This window comes from Pygoscelis adeliae, unplaced genomic scaffold (assembly GCF_000699105.1).
Source record: "Pygoscelis adeliae isolate BGI_AS28 unplaced genomic scaffold, ASM69910v1 Scaffold197, whole genome shotgun sequence".
NCBI classification, from domain to species: Eukaryota; Metazoa; Chordata; class Aves; order Sphenisciformes; family Spheniscidae; genus Pygoscelis; species Pygoscelis adeliae.
Window position 1 is genome coordinate 692,615 of NW_008825105.1, and position 21,048 is coordinate 713,662.

The following is a 21,048-nucleotide window of genomic DNA, read 5'->3' on the forward strand; positions in this document are numbered from 1 at the left end:
GAGCTCAGCCGTGACAGAGGGCTGGCTCCGGGCCTGCAGACCAGGTCCCTTCCCGTGCCAGCGGACCCCGCGCAGGTACTCACACGTCCTGTGACCCGTGCCTCAGGAATGCTGCTCCGGGATTCGTAGGTGCTCATTTCCACCTGGACATAGCTTAATGTTTAGCTAATCCAAATTGCATCCGAGTCCTTGTTCTTCCCTGCCTGTGGCATCCGCTGGAGTCTTCCCAGAGCAAGGAGAACAAGATCATGCCCTCTTCCACCAACAAAGTGAACAAAGTGACTGGGGGCGGCAGCAGCAGAGAACAGGTGGGCGATAAACCTGATTGCCCTGAAGGGAGAACCTGCACCTGCACCTCAAGCCGTTAAGCAATCAAAGAAACAGCTCAGCTGCCTGGAGGGACGGAGCAATGTTGTTATCCTGTCTTACTGATGGGGAAACTGAGGGCCAGAAAGGAACGAAGCAATTTGCTTACGGACACAGAGTGAGTCAATAGCATGGCCGGAAATCGGGTTTTATCATTATGTGATAAACCATCTTCCTTAATAGCCTGGATGGCAGGATGGAGAGGAGGGGGAGGCTGGTGCACAGGCCTGTGAGCCACAGCCTCAGGCTCTCCCTGCCAGGCAATGACTGGCTTTGAAAGGCCACACCACTGCAGACTACCTCAGCTTCTCTTTCCCCATCCAAAGCGGGGACAAAACAGCACGAGGGAGGAAGGATTGGGACAATAAAGGCCTTTCCATCAAAATGCTGCAGGGAAGGTCATCTCCTGCCCCTCTTTGTCCATACATCTCCTTGTGCATGGAGCTGGAGTTACTTGATGAAACAGCAGATCCTTATCTTCCACACACTGGGTGCCATGCTCCAAGAAAAGGGCTGATGGGGCTTTACCCGCGGTTCCTCTGGACCACATTCTTGATCTCAATATTGATCTTGGTTCTCCCTTTACCGGACAGGGAGTCAGGAGACCTGCACTCTACTCCTGGCTTCCGTTACTGCATCACCGTCACTTGATAGCATCAGCTCTCTGGGCCTTGACTTCGCCAATGATAAAATGGCTGAGCAATGCTTTCCCCATCTATGCAGGTTCACTGCATCCCCTCCCAGGTGAAAAGGCAGCATCCAGGCCCAGAAGGTTACAAATGTTAGTACACCCCCTACCCCAGCTACAACAGCTGACCCCACTTTGCTAAGCAATGGCCTAAATGCCAGTACACTTGCTTCCAGGAATATCGGGCCATTTCATCAGGGATAACACAAATCATGCAAGATATGCTTGCAAATAAGAAACGAAGCGTAGGTGGGTTAGTCAGCATAAGAACACACAGATCCCTTCTGGTTCCACATACTGAAACCCAGATCCTCAGAGGTAGCTCATAAAAATGCAAGCCACAGGACTGTGAGTATATGCAATACCAGAATTAGCTTCACGAGGAGGCACTTCAGGCTGTTTTCCAAACTGAAATCAATGTTGTACTTGCAATGAATTAAACACCCACATTTTTGCGCTTGCTGCAAACTGCAAAGTGAAATCATGAATGAAGGAATAGCAGAGCAGCACAGTTACAGACAGCAGTGTCAGTCGGTGCGTGCCATTGCTGCCCAAAAAGATCCGACAAGCATTGAGAAACACCTTCCTTTTGCTTCCTGTGCCCTCGCACGTTCTTCCTGGGGTAGCAAGAGGCACAGCAGGTTTTTGTACATTATATCAGTTCATCTTTTCAGCCAGTGGAGCAATTACTTCTTCAACATGACCAGTCCTGCCTTGCAGTGACTACTCAATAGAGCTTCAACCCAGAAGCCAGATTTTGTTCAGATTTGCTGGCATCACTTCTCTTAGCCCAGTCTCAACACAGTGGGGAAATTCTAGTAATAGGTTTTCTAAAGGTTTCCTCGGGGCGGAACCAGCTGAGGCCCCACGGGTGGGCTTGGGACAGCAGGCGACTGGGGACAGGCCTCTTCAAGGCTTCTGCCGGTGTTTGGGTTGGCAGCTGAGGCCAAGGGCCTGGGGCTGAGATACTGTCGAACAGTTTTCCCCCGTCCCCCTTTTGCCAAGAGACCACAAAGGGCAAATGTGGGCTGACACCCTCAGAAACCCCAACACATTATGCCAGCAACCACACGTGCCGGTGTGACGGGTCGAAGAGCTGCATGTGCATGTGGAGATGGGAGTACCGATGCCTTTCAACAGCTGTAACTCAGCCCAGAAAACCCACCACCAAGCAAGCTTGAGCAGACAAGAAAATGACCACCCTGAATCACTGAACCTTACTGAGAAAAGATGTGATGCTTCTTACAACACAGGGCAGACTCTCCATATGATGGGTTGAATTATTCTAGGCTGCATGTAAGATGCTCAGCGTGGGCCGGGCAGCTGGAACAGCAGCACATGAGAGAGGTGTTGACCTCATGTATTTTGGGGTCAAGAGTTTCAAAACATGCCATGCAGTTTGGAAAGCTTGGCTCCACTTCTAGGTCAAACATTAGCCTGAGATCTTGCCCCAGTTATTACAGATCCTGTAACACTTGTCTAAAAGGAGGAAGCGCTCACCTACATGCTTTCCTACCGCCCAACTGAAATAATTCACACACCCACTCCGATTTAGCTGGAATCAATGTGCTTCCTCCTTTACTGCGCTGAAACTGCAGTGGAGGAGGGCAGGCTGCAACGAAACGACCAGGCTGAGCCTCCCGAAATGCACCTATAATTTAATGACACACAAATAATCTCGTTGAGGGCAGCAGGTATCATCCCCGCTTCGCAGGTAGGCTGAGAGACCCGGGGAGCGATGGGTGACCTGGCTTGAGCTTCCTTGTGAGGCAGGAGGACCCCCGCTAAGGGATACCGAGCGGGGAGGTTACGGCTATTTGGGCGGCCGGGAACATCCAGACACCGGTTGGGTCCGCAGGCGGAGGATGCGGGCTGGGCTGCTCAGCGGCATTCCCCCGGACCCAGCGCCAGCAGCTGCCGCCGCTGCGAGACTGGAGGAATGAGAGCGGCAGATGGAGGAACTGGTTTGGCAAACAGCTTGTTACTGGGGATCTGCCCACGCCAGTGCCTGAACGTGACTCAGGCAGGCTGGGCGCCGGCTGGAGGTGCAGCCCGGGGAGGGGGATGAAGGGCAATTGCCCCCTTCCCTAAACCAGCCGCTCACACCACAGGTCTGGCCCCGAAGATCCCACAGGTCCCCCCGTACCCCATCTCTGGCTCTTCCCAGGTCCCCCGGACCCGGCTGGCCATCGCTTTTCTTCAGCACTGATGGGCCAGAGGGCAGGAATACGTAAAGGGGATTGTCGTGCTGAATAGCTCTGATCTCAGGGAGATTTTTAGCTGCTAGAGCTCTGGGAAACAGGGCTCCCCCGTCCCTTCTCCAGCTCTGCCCTTCAGTTGCTTTGCAGCCACGGGCTGGGCATGTCAGCTCTGTGCTTTATTTGCCTGATAGGCTTATGGCAATATTTGTTTAGGGCCTTAGGACCATAGAAACATGTTCCTATTGCGCAGAAGTTTCTGAGGTCTTGTGTTTCAACCCCCTGCAAAGGTCAGGTAGTGGGAAACTCCTTTTGCACTAAGTCTGTGTCTGGGAGTTTACTACAGCCAGCCCAAAAATGCCCTGCTAGCAGGCGTGAAAACGAAAGGCATCCTGGAGCTGCAGAGAAAGCAGCTGTGGGGAACGACTCCGCGGGAAGGCACAAAGACGGCCCGGCCGGCCCGGCACGCTCCCTGCCGCGGTCCGGCAGCCTGCCTCCCCTGCACGCCCACCACGGAGCAACTCACCGCTTGGGAGCCTGCCAAGGGACCTGCACGCCCGAGACGTCAGTGCTACCTAGCTGAAATTCAAAAACAAAGCGGGTCCTTCTCCTACCAAAAAAAGAGAAAAGAGAAAAATTATATCCTGTACAAAACTATCCTGTATTCAATAAAGTTTATTGTCCAATCTTGGCTTTGGAGTGTTCACAATACAACTGTAATATAAGCCTTAGGAAGAAAATGAGCACATCCACAAAATAGTCCATGTCACATCTGAAATACAAAAATTGAAATATTCTTATAAAACATTCAGACACAAGATTGATAGATGGATACAATCTTTTATTCTTTTTTTCTTTTTGTACCTTTCCATTTATTCCAGAAAAACTTTCTATAAAAAAATCATTGCTTCTTTTGGAATAAATCTTTAAAATCATTTCTTTTAAAATGCGTCTTTCATTTGTACAACACTAGTTAAATATATTATTGGTATTCTGCAAATGAATCACACCAGAGAACATTCACAGTATGTGTATCCTGGCCGCTTGGATCTATTTTTCCTGCTGTAGGACAAGCATGACGCTGAGGATGAAAGAAGGCAATGAAGGAACCAGAAAGCGGGTGTCATAGCGCTTGTGCCCAGACATCGCTAGTGGGGAGCGCTAAGGGGACATCCAGACGCATTTCTCGCAAGACTGAAGCGTACGGAGACAGGACAGCGGTGCGGCGCGGCCGGAGCAGCACGGTCAGGCAGAGAGCCACAGCTTTTGGCAGGCGAGATCGTGTCACTTTTAACCTCATGTATTATTTCAGGATCGAGACCTGGTGGCCCTTGCAGGACCCGCTCAGCCACCGCTGGCTCCGTGCCCTGAGCAAACCTGGGCTTGCGTGGCTGCAAGACATCGGATTTACGCTGGTGAAAGCAGAGTTTGGCCACGTAAGGCCAGGCAGGCTCTCAGCCCCAGGTCCGGTCCCTTCCCCGTGCCCTGGGACACACACACTAAACCTCTTACGTTACTCAGTCCAGCGGGTTAGACTCTTTCTCTAATGCTTTCCCACCTGCCTGTTCCTAGCCTGCTCCTGGGAGCTCTGGGCTCCCATTTTATGCTATCCTAATTTCTGGCTGAAGATAAGTCATGGGAAAAAACCAAACAAAACATTTGAGAAGCTTGGGAAAATGGCCTTCTATTTTTTTTTTTTCATCATGTGTAAGGGAGAGGAAAAAATCCACTTATTTTGTCCTTAGTCTCCAAGATACAATGTAGTTTTGTTATTTAAAATCTGAACATAGATCTGGCAATGGGCTGGGCCAGGAAAGGCGTGTGCATGTGTGTATGGAGAGGGTGAAATTAAATAGCTCTGCCGGTAAGTTTTATTGTTGTCCCGTAATACGGACCTTGCTTTACACATTATTTACTTACATTTCTTTAACTAGCTATCAGCTGGAGAGATGAAAGAATACAGCCTTTCCTGAGGGCACAGCCAAAAATCCATTTTCCACCAGAACTGGTAAAAAAGAAAATTGCAAGAAGAATGTCTGGAAGACAAAGCAACAGTTTCCTTTTGTCAAAACTCCCCATCCGCGAGGAGTGCCAGCTACTCCGCAAAGCGGTGGATGGGAGAACCCACAAAATGAAAAAAATGCTGGAGAGCCACAGACGTTCCCAGCATTTTCATTAGCGCTACTTTAAAAATCCAGCTTGGGAGCCGGCTGGCGCTCCAAAAGCTGGGGGAAGCCTGCCCGGGGCAGGCGGGGAGCGATGCCATCAGCAGCGGGAGCCCCGCTGCAGGCTCCCTCCCCTTGCATGCAGGGAGGAGCGGGGCACCGCTCTGCTCAGGGCTTTTATAAACCGGGGCATCCAAGGGATCTTGGTCCTCATAAACCCAGCCAGACCCCGCGGTCCTCAGGGGGACCGTGACACTGTCCAGGAGATGGAGAAGGGGGATTTGGCTCCGGGCTCTAATCGCTGCCAACCTGCAGCTCCTTTTCTTTGCAGCCGGGAATGCTTTGGCGGGCGGCGTGCCGTGGGAGATCAGATGCTCGGGGCTCTGCCAGCCGACACGTGCAAGCGCAGCAGCAATGGGAACTTATAAATCAAACCTTGCTCAGCAGGGCACCAAATATTTACACACACTATCGCCCTCCTGAATAGGAATCAAATATCCACTAAATGCAGTGGAACAAAAGGGGTTATCTTAAATTCGGGCTGTTAGTAGCGCACGGGGCTAATAAGTAATAGTGTCTCCTTTAGGGAGGATTTGTAGGAGGAAAGGCAAAGGCTACGCAAGAATCAACAGCAGCTAACAGGCCCTTTGTCTTTGCTATCTGATCCCGGGTAAAGCAGTCCTGTCTACGCGGTCACTGCTAGGTCTTTTCCTCAACGTTTCTCCCCAGCGGTTTCCATAGGTGCCTCTCTCATGGGGGGAAAGCTGAGACCACACCGACCTGGTGGTCTGGTATGGCCTGCCTCCGTCCTCCCAGTGTGAAAGCGGGACGGCTCAGCTGGGCACCCTATGCCCCTGCAAGCTTTATGCCCAAGGCAATCTCAGTGCATGGGTATGGTAACACCAAGCAAGAAAACTGCACAAAGACAGGTCAAACGTGTCCTGAACGGGCTTCCCAAGAGCGGGTAGAGGGTGTTCGTGCTTCCCCTGGTCCAATCTGTGCTCACAGAGCACAGGGGGGGCTCTGCTCCCCCAGGCACGCCAGCACTCTTCGCCCCGTGTACCTGAAGGTGCTGCCGCAGGAGCACAGGAGACGCTGCGTCCGTGAGCTGGCCTGCCTGCCGAGCTGCTAATTCCTGACGGGAGCTGGCTGCCCTGGGAAGTGCAAGTCTGCACCACAGATCCCTGCCATGCCAAGGAAATTCCTGTATAAAATGCCTTTGTGAAAGAAAAGATGACAGCGTGAGAGTTCAGACTTACTCCAGCCAACACCTCCCTTTGTGAACCACCCTACTGAAGAGCCCCACGCAGCAGGAGCCGGGTGTAGGAAACCAGGCAAAACACTACCCTGACATCAGGGTGAAATGCGTCACTGGTGGCTGATGGCTATTCATACTCTTCCCTATCAAATGGAAACAATTAATGAACTATTCAGCCTGCTGTATGCTGGACATACCGAGAAGGGAACTGAGCAGGGATGGGCAAACCTCAAACAATGCAGACGTCTGGATGCTTGTCTAGGACAAACCCGAATGAACAGCTTTGGTCTGATGGGGGAAGCTCAGAGGGCGCATCGCATCGAGCACTGGCACAGGGAGGAGTCGCCCCAGCAGCTTTGGGGAGCGCCAGGGTCTCCTCATTTATCCTCACGCTTTGCATTTTCTGAGGATCACAGAAGAAATGCTGCACAGCAAAGCAGAAAACAGAGCTCTCACTCCTGGCTCAACGGGGAAACAGCGGCATGGAGAGTTACCGTCCCCTGAGCAATGCCTCCCAGGCTGGGAGCGTGACAGGTTAAGACATCAGCATGTCCTGCCGGTCCCAGTGCCAGGTGACAGTCCCAGCGCTTGCCAAGTCCAGAGTCTCCTGGCCACAGCCATGGGCTGGAGGACCGGTGGGCGAGAGAACTAGTCATCCGGGACAGCCAAGAAAAGGATGTGATTATTATACAGTAGAGAGACTTCTTGCAACGCTCACACACTTGAAGACGTTTCAGGCTGTCTGCAGGCTGCGGGGGAGAGCTGCAGCAGGGCCTCTTTGCTCAGGATGGATTTGGCACGTTCCTGAAGTGTACAGAGGGGAAAACGCACCAGGAGCAGTCCTCAGCCAGCAAAGCACGCTCAGATCTAAGCACGCACCTCAGTTCCACGGCATCGATCTGAGTCAGGGCTGGTATGATCTGGCATTGGCTACAAATGTAGAGGCCAGGCGATGAGGTTTGAGGGATGATTTGCTTCTCTCCAGGTCTATTTCTGGTCCCCACAGCTGAGCTGTGGGAGGTTTGGCACCTCTCCCCCTTCCTCTGGGTAGAACCGCACTGAGGTGGGTGTGTGCAACACTTCGGTACAGAGAGGCTGCACGGCTCAGGCTCTGCCACGTCGCGTGGGGCTCAGCAATGGGACGGGGGGAGATGCGCTCCCGAGACACCGGCTGGGAACCGTGTCCTGCCCCTTGTGATGATGGCAGAGAGGGTCGTGGGCTGGGGGGGTGCAGCAGGCTCAGCGATGAGAAAGGGGCCACTCCATCGGTGCCTGGGAAAGGCTGGCTGAAGGGCTCGGCACAGCAACAGGAGGCAGCACGGAGCTGATGCTAATTTGGCCCCGCTTCTGCACAGCTCTACCAGCAGGTACCTGCACCCCGGGTGGGCTAAGCCAGCCCTTGCTCTCAGCTCAGGACATCCCTGGGGAGCAGCCAGCTGACCGAATTTGGAAATGCAGTGGTGGCAAGGAGGGGGAGATGCTGGGGGAAGCAATGGGAAGCCCCCTCCTCCCAGCTGCTCCGTCCTTGTCAGGATTCAGGTACCAAAGATGGGGAGACAAAAAGGGGTTATGTAGGCAGAGGCAAGGGCAAATAAGGGAGGGCTGCCCTGGTTTTTGTGCTTCAGGTGCAGTCTCTCCAGTGCCAGGCTGGTTCATGCCCCTGACTCGTAACGTGCCTGCAAAGTGTCTCCCCAAGAAATAGGGGGTGCAGAGCAGGTTGTCTGAGTAAAGGTACGTTTTCAGAAATGCCTGCCTGGGCCAAGCGCTATGATCCACAGCCCAGCTTTGGAGATACCACCCTCTGCTCACAAAACCTCCCCGTGCCTGGCTCACCCCCTGAGCGCAGCAAGCGGTTCCCTGGGACAGCACACGATCCTGCACTCTGGGCAATGCCCAGGGCAGCTCCTCACTAGAGCACCGGCACAGAGGGTGGCAGCTCATGTCTGATGGGGGCAACATGAAAATCAGAGGGGAAAAAGGCCACAGGTCCATCAACAGCAGCTGCTAGGGGCTGTGGTTGTGGGGACAGGCAGGGGAGAGCCTGCGGCCAAGGGTGCTTCAGCATCGTCCTGCTCGAGTCAGTAATTCTGCGGTGGGTCAGGTGGGAGCGTGTTGCCGTCTCCTTTCTCAGTGCTTTGATCTCCATGGTGACAAGGGGAACACGAGATCCAAGTTTAAAATATACTCTGCCTCCTGTTCTTCCCTCGGGCTGAGGAAGAGAGAGAGAGAGATGGGTCAGAGAGGTCAGATGGCGAGCAGCACTTTGCAGAGAAGCTGGGCCCTGTGGTGCTCTGGGTTAGGAGGTTACAAGCCCATGGCATTCACAGAGAAGGGAGCTGCGCCTCAGGGCACCTAGATGTGACTTTGGTACCACGGTAGGTGACAAGCAAGGATGCCCCAGGGGTAATTTGTGGACTAAAGCAGGAAGCAGGGATCAGGTTTAGCTTTTTCCTATGCGGGACCCACTGGAGTAACCCCAATGCCAGCACAGTCCATGGCACCATCTGGGAGCGGTCAGCATGATTTTCCCCAGTCCTACCTGACTGCTGAAAGGCTGAGCCTCGGTAGCCAGGGTCCTTTTGAAGCTGGATCTCCTTCAGGGAGAAGATGGAGACGTCTAGGCAGAGGGGGCAGAGAGAGAGGGGTCAGTCCAGCTGGCTGAGCCGGCAGCGGTCTGCAAACCCGGAGCCAGGAGGGAGGCAGTGCCCAAGTGCAGCACTGCACCTCATCAGAGCTTTTCTCTTGCACTCCTACTCCTACTCTACATTGTCCTACCCAAATTGTTTCTTGCTCTCGCAGCCACCCAGCTCCCACCCCACTCTGCTGCAGGAGCACCTCTGAGTGAGCAAAGCCAAGAGGCATCCAAAGAGACCTGGCTGCAAACCACCACCCTCGGGCTGCAAGAAGCTCTTTGCTCCACATCCCCCAGGCAAGAGGACAGCGTGCACTCACTGTCAGGCAGGAGATGGACCCGCTCTCCCAGGCTCTTGAAGTAAGCGTGCCGCAGGGCTGCCTCTGCCGAAATCCGTCCTTTGGCTTCGTACTGCACAGAGCCCCAGAGAAAGGCAATTACACACAGTCTGCACGTGCGAAACGGCACAGAGGCCCCATATACAGGGTGTGTGCACATCTGTGCACCTATGCACATGTAAGTGCCCAAGCAATTTCATATGCTCCGTGGGTGACAGCGTGTCCACTGTGCACACCATGGGGGCGTGCAGGCAATTACCAGTGCCATTTGCATGTGCACAAGGGACAGCACAAACTGTCTGTGCTGTGACCACAGGAGCGCACTGGCCACGTCGTACTTACGGATCATCAGGTTTGTGTCCTCTCACTTGTGTGTGAGAGAACACAGGTTGAAGGATGGTTCACCGTCCTTAATGGGAGGTGGTTTGGGATAGCATCTACAAGGCCATAGCTGTAGGGCCATGGCTTATTCTGCAGTCACAGCTCCTTTCCTGCCTGGCTCCAAAATCAGTGTGAGGGCAGGCAGAGTACCTTCACTTCAGCAAATCCCTTTGCCATCCACCTGGGCTGCTCTACTACTCACCAGAAGGAGGTTCATCAGCAAGTCAATGCCTTCTGAGTCCAGCCTGAGAGAGGGAGGAAATAAAAAAAGGAGCATTATTGCACCCAGGAGACACTGCAATAGGCAATGCAAGGGACAAGTGGCATCTGAGACCTCCGGTGCACAGCTGCATTCAGAAGCTGCCAGCACCACAAGGAGGAAATGAAACTGGTCTCCCCAGGCTCCCGTTATAACCAGTGCAAGCGCACCATGCTTTATGTGTCCCTGCTCAAGGAGGTACCTGGGGGCGTGATTTATTAATGGCTGGGCTCGGTACTGCGTGAAATTGTAAGCCTTAAACTCCTCGTTGGATGTTATTCCAGGCCAGGTGTCTTCTGTTGGGGTTCCTGGGAGGGGGAGAGAGGGAAACCTGTCATGCTCATTTGGTGCAGAGAGAACAGCCTGACGCATGCGAGGGCCAGCGTCCTGCCCAGGAGAGAGGGCACGAATTTTCCCAGCAGGCTGGGACTCGCCCACGCATCCCACGGGGCAGCCGGCGAGGAGCCCCTCGCCCTCACGCCTCTGCTGACTGCAAGCCTGGAGAGGGGCTGCGGGCAGCCTCTGCCCACGCCTGCCCACGCCGCGGCAAGGCTTTGCCAGCGGGCTCTCTCCAGGCTCCCGAGGCTGCGCCTTGTCACCGCTCCCGCAGTCAGCCACTGCCCTCGCGTGGGGATTTGGGAGACAGCAGAAGACTCACCGAGCAGCCTGAAGATCAAATGCAGCTCTTCTTTCACCGTGGAGCCGGGGAACATGGGCCGTCCGGTGACCATCTCGTAGTGGATGCACCCAACACCCCTAGAGCAGCAGCAGAAGCCCTGGGATTAGTGAGGGAGAAGCCCTGTGGACACCCCGCTGCCCCTTGGCCAGGGCTGAGGTTCCTGGCGAGGGAGATCAGCTCCAGGAGCTGTCCCCCTCCTCCGCTACAGGTAACCATTCACCCCTGATGTGGACAGTGTGCTCCAAAGACCCTGAGCCCCAGGGGACATGGAAAACAGCACGGCCTCTGGGAGAGCCCACCACCCTCTGGTGTAACCAACACTGTGGGCATGGATGGTACTGCACTGGCAGAGGGATGGAAATGCCTGACCCACCATCTTGGAGACCCCGGGAAGCTCAGTTTGGAGCCGTGGCTCACCACATGTCGATGGGTGTGGAATATTCGGTAGATCCCAGCAGGACGTCGGGGGGCCGGTACCACAGCGTGACCACTTCATTGGAATACGTTTTTGTAGGGACTGACTTGGCTCTGGCTAGTCCTGAGGATGAAAGGGATAGGCATCGAGGAGCTGCACCTAGCTGCACCTCCTTGCAATGCTACATCTTCCCCAGAGAGGCCCACCTACCGAAGTCAGCCAGCTTGAGCTCTCCTCTCTCGTTGATGAGCAGGTTCTGGGGTTTGAGGTCTCGGTGCAGGATCTTTCTCCCATGACAGTAAGCCAGACCACGCAGCAGCTGGAACATGAAGATCTGTGGGGGGGTGAAGGGGTTTGCATTTAGCACAGGGACACGGGCACCAGAAGTGAGTCTGTCTCAAGGGTTCTCAAACTCATGGCCAGGAAAGCCCCCTTGAAGCTGGCCTGGGGTGAGATGCACTGTAGACAAGTGTTCAAGCCCATCACCAGCAATCCAGAAAATGGGGCGACCAAAGTCTGCATGTACAGTAATTTTATTTACAGTGGCAGTGACTGGAGAAAAGCTGGTGGAGCATCAGAGCAGGCTGAAAAAGGTCAAAGAAGAGTAAGAAGGCTGAACTGAAGAGAGAAGGGGTATTCAGCCTCACTCAGCCCCGCAACACCCTGGACTGCACTCACGGTGAGCTCCCTGCGTGCGGGGAGAGGCAGGGGTACGGGGTCCCAGGCAGCACCGTCTTACCTTCACATTGTGCACGCTCATCAGGTTCCCACAGTTATCGAGGTACTGTTTGAGGTCATTGTCCTGCAACGGGAAGCACACGTCAGCCTCTCCTCCCCTCGGCCCCCATCACCCACCCGCAGAAGTGCAGCCGTCCCCCCGGTCCCGCAGAAAGCCCCCCCAGACCCACCAGGTACTCGAAGACAAGGGTGAGGGAGCGCTCCGTGTGGATGATGTCGTGCAGGGTCACGATGTTGGCGTGTTTCAGGTTCTTCAGCAGCGACACTGCAAGGAGAGGACGTGGCAGGTTGGGGCAGCAGAATCTGGGCACTGTGCGGGACTGCAGGTATATACGTCCACCTGCACCCCCAGTCCCAAATCCGCCTGTGACCTGGCATTGCTCATGAGGGACTGCGATGGGGAAAAGCCCCTCCTGCCCTCACCTTCCCGTATGGCCGTGCAAGGTGCCCCCTCCTCGTGCTCCAGGCGGATTTCCTTCAGGGCAACAAGGTTTTCGGTCAGCTTGCTGCGTCCCTTGAAGACAGTGGCGTAAGTGCCCTGGGGGGACAGAGAAAACACAAGCCATGCAGACCATTTATTAGGGTGGCACAACACTGATACACTCCATAATGTTTGCAGGAAGGCTCATTTGAAGCTAGAGGGCCAAGTCTGAAGTCCACAGAAAGACCTGGTCTAAAAATTGCTAGATATTGAAGAAATTTGGCTACAGTCTGCCCTTTGCACTTCAAGCTGCCCTTCTAACTTAATTTAAATCCTTACAGGTGTTTCATAGTCTACTCACCTCTCCCAGTTTATCCAGTTTAACGTAAGTTTCCAGCTTCCCGAACCCGATATCTGACTGTAAGAGAGAAAGGAAAACATCACTGGGGGAGATCTCATCCAGGGATGGCTTCACCCCCGGGGAGGAAGGTCAAGGACACTGGACAGTAACAGCTTTGGGGGCAGACCAATCAAGGCAGGTGTTTGCATGCAGCAGCCCAGCTGATCTAAGTACACAAAGTCTATTACTTTCCTGGAAAAGCAGTGCAGGTGACCAGGCAATCAATCACAAAACCCTCACAACCCACTGGCTGTTGAAGCGAAATGGATGGCACCTGCACACCGTGCCCCGGGGGCGGCCGCAGCCTGCACGACTGCCCCTTCTCCTCTCACCCACCACCCTGACCCAACACCAGCAGCGGCCGAGTCGAACAGGGGCTGTGATTTGCAAAGAGCCGATGCCCTTTCTATCAGAGAAGCCTCACGGGATCCTGCTGCTAATGCCCAGCCCTTTCCTTGAGTGCTTTCCTACATGCTGGTCTTTGCCGTGACTCCGTTCATTTCTCTGAGTGCTGTTCAAATCACGCATGAAAGGGACACTTTCCCATTCGGAACAGTAACTCTTTAACATACCGCTGAGACCTGCTCTCGTGTACCCAGTGCAAGAAGGGCAACCACTGCAAGGCCACAGATTTAGGTGTCGCTCCTAGCAGACCCCTGAAATTGCAGTTTTCTGTGGGGGCAGAGACACCTCCTCGGTTAGTTGGGATTATCTGTGCGCCAGGGCAGGGGATGGTTCCCAGCACAACAGGGCCCAAGGCCCAGGGCAAATCATTGCTCCTTAAGCTTAATAAACCGGTGTCATTCTCCCACAAAATATGTTTGCATCGGTGTAGTCCCAGGCCAGCAGCCAGCTCTGACGCCGGCCCAGCTAAAGGCCCCCCCAGCCCAGCGGTGCTGCCCCCTCTCCTGAGCCAAGGGCTCATGCCATCCCGCTCGCCATCAGCAGTTGGAGCTGGATGGACAGCTGTCAATCGACAGGCAAAGACACGGGCTGTGCAGGGAAAGGGTCCCGGGGCGGGGCGGGGGGGCACTGAAGGAGCCCCTCGCACTGTGCCCAGGGCTCTGTCTGGAGAACCAGCAGCCCCAGGTCTGGGGTGCTCAGCAGATCTGCCCCACGGGAAGGCTTTTTCCTTGCAGCAGGCACTGACCAGACCACCAAGCTCTCACAAGGTGCCACACACAGCGGGGAAGCTGCTTTCTTGCTCACACAGGCTGGATTTGGACCGGCAAATCCCAGGGGAACATGGGTGCTGTACACCCCCCAGAGCCATACTGCGAGTTTTGCAGAGGCATGCCTTATTCATGGAGGGGACCATGAATATTAATGGCACGTTGCTCTGGCTGTGTCTATTTTATTGATTAGACAGAACAGGCAGGTAAATGCAAGCTCTCCTTTTCTCCTCCCTCCCCCTGAATAGGCATGCCAGATCTGAAGACGCCTGCTGAGACCTCGCTGTTGTATCTGTATAGCACTGAGCGCTCCCGGGCAGCAGGACACATGCTTGCACATTTGTAAACAAGGCACCCGGTTTTTGCTCCTACATATGCTGATGCTCTGCAGTAAAGAAACTGAAATGCCAACACTAATGCAAAGGCTAATTCATTATTTATCGGCATTTGCATTTCAACTAGCAGAGGCTCCAGCACTTGCTAAACCGCAGGAGGCTTTCCACCTCCTCCCATTTGGAAGGAGCCAGGACAAGAGGGAAGTCAGGTATGTGCAGAGGTGAGTGAAGGAATGTGCAGGCCTGGGGATTTGCACAGCAGGATGCAGATGTGCATGTGCAGGAGTGACACGGGGAAGAGATGCATATGTGCACGGTGGGGCGAATGTGTGCTGCTGGGAGTGTGCAGAGAGGGATTTGCATGGGCAGGGATGGGGCGGGGGGGGTGTATCTCCACGACACACAGGGGGTACAAGGGAGCTTGCACAGCAGGGCATGACTGCATGGGTGGGTGGCAATCAGCACATGCATCTGCTGGCTGGGACTTGTATGCATGAAACGAGATTCTGTGCCCGGCACTGCTCGCTCTGCACAGTGAGACTTACGAGGGAAGCCCGTCGGGACATCCTGCTGAGGGGCTTGGGGAACTCTGGGCTCTCCATCTGCAGCTTCTGCAAGAACTCGGGGGGCAGGCGGATGTCCATGGGCAGAGAGAGACGCTTGCTGACATCCTGCGGAGACGGCCAGAAGAGCGGGTGATGAATGCATCTGATGAAAGGAGGACTATACAGAGATATTCAAGGGAAGTGCTCTCTAACCAGAGCTGATATTAATGCCGAAGCAATGGGTGCAGCATCTGCAGGACCCTTAGTCAAAGGAAAAGGGAAGGTGTATGTGCATATGCGTGTGCATGGGGATATGCACTGGGCTTTGTCAGGGACCACGGGAGTCATGTTGAGTGCACCCAAGAGGACGTCAGGGCTTGTGTCTGAGACTGCCAGGTCCCCACGAATCAAACACCGGCTCTTCCAGCCAGCAGGCAGGTGACAACCAGAACTTGCCACGTCCCTTCTGCCCGCCCCAGCCTGCAGCAGTACTTGCCTCCATGGAGAAACGGCGCTGGTTGTTGTTGCGGTAGCGCACGGCCATCGGGGACTGGCCTTCCACCTCGGAGGGGGAGATGGGGCTGGTGTCTGCTCGGAATTCCCTGCCCAGGTGTCCCAGCTGCAGGTGCCCTTGAGCCAGGTCTGAGGACAAAGAGAAAGGAAAGTGAGCTGCTGGAGTGGTAGCAGAAGTGCCAAGGCCCGAGGCACTTGCTTTGGAGAAAAGAGAGTGAGAGCAGGGCAGGGAGGTCCAGAGATGCTCTGGGGCCATGGGAAAGTCTTCTTCCTTCTCTATATCCAGCAGGCAGAGGGAATACCTGCTTCTTGCTCCAGACTCCTGGTGCATCGCCACCCACACAGCTCTGCGCCCTCATGCAGCCCCCTGCAATGAAGGTGTCTTTTGACAGACAGGGAGTGAGATGCAGAGGGGGGAACTGCTTCACACCCAAGGCCGCCCAGATCTCCTACGTCCCAATCCAGCGCTCAGTCCGCCAGGCAGCATTGCCAAGCAGCTCACCCCTCTGCAGCAGCACCATGGGGTTTTGCACGGGTGAGTATTCACCTTAACCACCCAGCCTTATCTTCACTAACGTCACATTAGACAAAACACGATTTGCACTTTAGGAGCACCTAGGGGCCTGACCGTGGCTCTGGATCCCTCTGCGCTAGGTCTGTACAAAAGCAAAACAGAAAGACAGCCCTGCCTCTGGGGAGCTTACAAGCACACGTACCTAATCTGCCTCAGGAACCACCAAAACTAACAGACATCAGGGTACTTTCCTCCAAGGATGTGACCGTTTCTCAGAAGGTGTTTGGGATTAAAGGCTGAAGAGTCACTTATTGCAAAACAAAACACTCCAGGCTTTCCTGCCCCAACCGGACGCACTTAGCCAGACACACAGTCCTGAGAAGCACAAAAGCTCTCTTGAAAACCAAAGCAGCTCAGAAAAATAACTCTTCTCTTGGGAGTCCAGGTGTGAAGCCTCACCCAGCCCAAGAAACCCTGAAAGGAGCAAGAAATCAGAACAAAATAAGCCATTGAGCTCCCTCTGGTCTCCAGTTTGAGGCTTGCACTTAAACCTCCTCACTCTGTAATTAACAGCTGGTTGGCAGGAATATTCTGGCACGCATGGACCCAGACAGCGGCACAGCAGAACGCTGACGAGTTCAACGCAGGTCGCCTGGACCCCAGGGAAGAGGATTCCCCCGATTCACATGGATGCTCTTTCCAAGGGGCCGTTCAGAAGGAGGCAGCGCTAACTGGGTGTGCTGGGATGGAGGAGAACCACCTCGCCAAGGGAGGGACGCATCTCCCTCTGAAAAGGTGTGGGGCCAAGCAGGGACGACTGTTTTGTCCCCTTCCCGGTGGCCATACAGCTCTCTCCCTTCTTGTCTAAACTTTGCAGCTACTCTCCAAGTTAGCAAGGCCTCCAGGGTCCAAGGGCCCTGCCACAAAGCACCCGCGTCCTCCATGCATCCAGGCACCCTGCAGCTATTTCCCCAGAACAAGGAGGAACATTGCAGGAGGGAAAATCCCCAGGGAGGACCTGTGATGTCCCAGGCTGAGCCACTGAGCCCTGCCCCTTGCCAAGCCCCTTCCCTGAGCTGCACAGAGACAATCCCCTGCTGTGCCTAATGCAGATTTCAGCTCACTGATCCCAGTGTGCTCAGGCAGCCAGCAATGATCTCATTGCTGAAGACTGGAGAGGGAGGGCTGGCTTTCACGGGGTGGTGAGCAGGGCTGGGACCTGGCTGCAGTTTGCTCATCTGACGGATGAGAGGTGGCAGGCAAGTGACCTGGGAAAAGATGCGGTTTCGTGCCATGGTCACCGGGGGACCGTGGACCTGCGAGCTAAGGGATGCAAGGTGTCCTTGATAGACAGCCCGCACCTAAGGGACGGGTTCAGCCCATGCCACTGGGCCCAGGAGCATCTGAAACACTGCCAGGAGTTTTTGGGTGGACAGGCAAGAACGAGGCACAGAGTCACCCCTTCTCCCAGGACCGCTGCGGGACTCTGGTCCCTGTCCCTTTCTGGCCATCTGTCTGTGCAGGAACAGTTAGGCAACTTACCCTGAATTAACCACAGGTATAAAATTAACACGGATCAATTAAACTGAATCAAATCTTTTTAACTTGCTCACTTCCTAAGCAAATTATCTGAAAAAAAACCACAGGCCATTTAAAATCTGACGGGATGGAGTTCAACTAATCCACTTTAAATGATAGTCTGGGTGAATTTGTGCTGGTTCCCATAGGTAAACAAGCCCAAAGGCTTGGTAAAAGATGCAGCCTGTCCCCGAAATGTGCAAACCAGCAGCACTGTCACTCTGAACCAGCAGCCCATCAGGTAGGTTAGTGCCAATCTCTCCTCATCTACAAGAGCATCAGATGTAAAGAAGCCAGAGGTAAGATGACAACCTGGGCATTCTAGCGCATGCAAAGGGGAATGGGATACGCAAAAGATGTGAACTACCACATGATGGGAAAAGCACGTAAAAATACACAGACGACTTGCAGAGATGAGGGGGAAGGTGTTTTGGCTGCCCTGGGGCCAGAGGGGGCAGGCGAGATTTGCCAGCCCAGTCCATCCTGCACCACTGCGAGGTGCCCACAGCACCCGGGGATACCCAGTCCCGCAGAGATGCTTTCGCAGGGCTGGGGTTGCCCCCGGGCTTGGAGGACCTTGCTGGGTGCTCGCGGGAGAAGACGTGAAGCTGTGGGCGTGCAAACCTGAGGGCCTGTTTGATTCTGCTTGGCATTTCATGTAGATGACAGCAAGCCCTGACACTCTGCAAATAATAAGGCTGCATGGGATATCAAAGCAAATTAAAGTGAGACCGCAGACACGGCGGCTGCCTTTGATGAGCCTCCCACCTTTTTTTATAAATATATTTAAACATTGCCTCTGCCCAAACAAGCTTTGATCTCCCAAGGAAGGGGGCCAGAACCCTTCACTGCTTGCCTGACTTTCAACTTTTAATTACTTTGCTAAGTGTGAACTCTCTTCTCGAAGCTCTGTTATACTCATGAGGCAGGGCTGCACTCAGGTCTTGGATTATTCATCCTCCTTCCTCCCCCTCATCATCACTTCTTTGTGGTCTTGCACTCCAAAGGCCAGATCTGGCTCTGATTTATGCCATTGCAAACTGGGAGTTATGCAGGCTTTGCAGCCTGAACACTGAGACTTTATTTGGCCTCGCAGGACAGACCAGGCTGTAGCTGTTGTGGGGCAAAGCCTTGGCGTAGATAGGAGCTGTTGCTGAATGCCACCAGCTCTTATCAAAGCAAATGGGAGACACCAAGACCTGATACCTCTGAAAATCTGGAGTATGGAGAGAAATGTGTGACTGGGGAAGCCCAGGAGGAAAGGAAGGAGCCTCCTTGCCTTCAGCCTTAATGTGAGGCTGGAGCAGCCATGGAGAACGTTCCCCATCTCTGGGGATGTGGAGACGGTGCTAGCCTTTGTCAAGGATAGCAGATATTGCACAGAGCCCAGCCTGGGCTCTCCTTAGCCCAGGGGCTTTCTTCCACCTCTGCCTCTGCAGCTGAGCAGCCGCTGCGGCCGAGGGAAGGCTGTGCTGCCCACGGGAGGGGATGTGCAGCAGGGCGGAGGGGTGTCGGACGCCCCAATTCAGGCTGTGAGTGAATTAGGCACCCCCTTTCCCTCTCTGCATTGTCAGACTCCATCAAGGTGACATTGCCCGTGACGGGATGTGTCCAGGCTGGAAAGCTGTTTGCTTTTCCATTTGCCAGCTCTGCTTCTCTCAGGCCTCGTTTTATCAGCCTCTGTGGGTGAGGTCATGAGAATTACGGGATGGAGAGGACAGAATTGGGGATTTCCCAGGGCACCACCAACAGACGAGGCAGGTTTCTACCCACGAGAAGGCCTTGCCTTGTCCTGTCGCCAGAGTCAGAGCAGCTCCGCACGTGCTTTTGGAGCATCTAATGAAAAGGTTCTTCTGGCCTCTGCATCACCCTCCTCCCAGGACAGGTGGAACCGCTCACAGCCACCGAAGTGTAGGATTTGCAGACTGCCGTGACCTGTGAATGCTGATAACCTGTGATTTCTGATGCTGGAGGGAAAATAAAAACTGCAAGCAATTCCCTGAGGAGCTGTGTGAGGCGATGAAAGAAAAAAATGATGTGCTGATCTCTGCTGTGATTAGCACTCTTTTCTGGAGCGAGTGATCACAGTGCATGAACTGTCACAGGTCATCTGCTCACCAGGAGAGAAAAGATCTCTGCAGGCAAGCCTGCCTGCCATGCAGACGGCAGAGACAGCCCCAGGGGCACGTTCAGAGATCCTGAGCAAGGAAGGTGAAACCTGAAGTAAAGCTTTTCCCTGTTTCATGGGGAAAAGAAGCAGCACAAGAGTGACTGCCACGGGTCTAGTCTCAGCTCTGCTACCAGCTTTCTGCACTACTGTAGCAAAGTCATTTTGTCTCTTTGCACCTTGATTTCTCCATCTGTAAAACAGAGGAGACCAACACCTCAGAGAGAACTGCTGCTTCCCTAAAGTCAGAGCTCTCTCCAGACCAGGCAGCTCCCACGAGGCAGCTCCTCACCACCAAACCCTGCAAAAGAGTAACTTGCACATAAACATCCTTCTCAACCCCTCCAGCACCACCAAAACGATCCTGTCCCCCTACACATCTGAAGCATCACATTCCCACACCATGCCTCCTCACCCCAGGGTGCCGGGGCTCGTGCCTCTGCCAGCTCTGCCCCCGGCACTGGTGCCTCCACCTTCCCCCTGCCGAGCCCCCACCAAGTCCTCTGGGCACAGGGCTGTGGGCAAAGAGCTCCCAGCCACGAGGGGTTTATTAAATGGCCAAAGAGATGCCTCAGACAAATGTGGTTGTCAGGGCTCTTCATAAACAACAGCCCCAGCCTGCAGGAGACGGAGATTAAGGGCACTGTGGAGGTGACTTCTCGGGGTTGTTTACAATCCCCAAGGGAAACTTAATCAAGAGATCTCGGGCAGGAGGGAGCGGGCTCGGGGTGGTGGGTACGGCGGGGGCAGCGCGTTTTGCCTGTCTTGCGTGGGAGAGGGCTTGGGTGCAAACTGGGAACCATGCACCAGGGAGCAGGGGGCACCAGGGGGGAAAGCTGTGGCAGGGGGCCAGCACGTGCCGCATCCAGGCAGGGAGGGACGTACCGACCGCTGGGGGCTGGCACCGGGGCGTCCCGCAGCGGCACATGAGGAGCCGTACCCCACGGGGTGAAGCTTGGCAGACCCCAAGCCCCGATGCATTCCCGAGTCCAAGCAAGAGGATCTCCTAATCATACCGTGTCACAGTCTAGTACTGGTCCAGCCCCTACCCACGGGATTGGGAACACCCTCGGTCCTGGCCCCAGGCTCAGTCTGCTCTGACTTTGCTCTTATTCTTTCCTGGCTACCTGTCCTGGTTTCGGCTGGGATAGAGTTAATTTCCTTCCTAGTAGCTGGTACAATGCTGTGTTTTGGATTTAGTATGAGAATAATGTTGATAACACAGGGATGTTTTAGTTGTTGCTAAGCAGTGTTTACACTAGTCAAGGACTTTTCAGCTTCCCATG

At 54.4% G+C, this 21,048-nt stretch overlaps 1 protein-coding gene across 1 annotated transcript in view; it reads right to left on the reverse strand.

Moving 5' to 3' along the window:
- Positions 1-6,167: 6,167 nt before the first annotated feature.
- CDK18 (cyclin-dependent kinase 18) overlaps positions 6,168-21,048 on the reverse strand; it is a 16,944-nt gene continuing 2,063 nt past the window's right edge. The window contains exons 2-15 of the mRNA XM_009327359.1: positions 15,487-15,632; positions 14,991-15,116; positions 12,900-12,956; positions 12,541-12,655; positions 12,288-12,382; positions 12,119-12,181; positions 11,590-11,713; positions 11,382-11,502; positions 10,944-11,041; positions 10,488-10,593; positions 10,229-10,271; positions 9,628-9,718; positions 9,215-9,292; positions 6,168-8,884 (exon numbers count right to left, since the gene is read on the reverse strand). Of these exons, the coding sequence (XP_009325634.1) occupies positions 8,850-8,884; positions 9,215-9,292; positions 9,628-9,718; positions 10,229-10,271; positions 10,488-10,593; positions 10,944-11,041; positions 11,382-11,502; positions 11,590-11,713; positions 12,119-12,181; positions 12,288-12,382; positions 12,541-12,655; positions 12,900-12,956; positions 14,991-15,116; positions 15,487-15,632 (1,298 nt within the window). The 3' untranslated portion in view covers positions 6,168-8,849. The remainder of the gene's footprint in view (positions 8,885-9,214; positions 9,293-9,627; positions 9,719-10,228; positions 10,272-10,487; positions 10,594-10,943; positions 11,042-11,381; positions 11,503-11,589; positions 11,714-12,118; positions 12,182-12,287; positions 12,383-12,540; positions 12,656-12,899; positions 12,957-14,990; positions 15,117-15,486; positions 15,633-21,048) is intronic.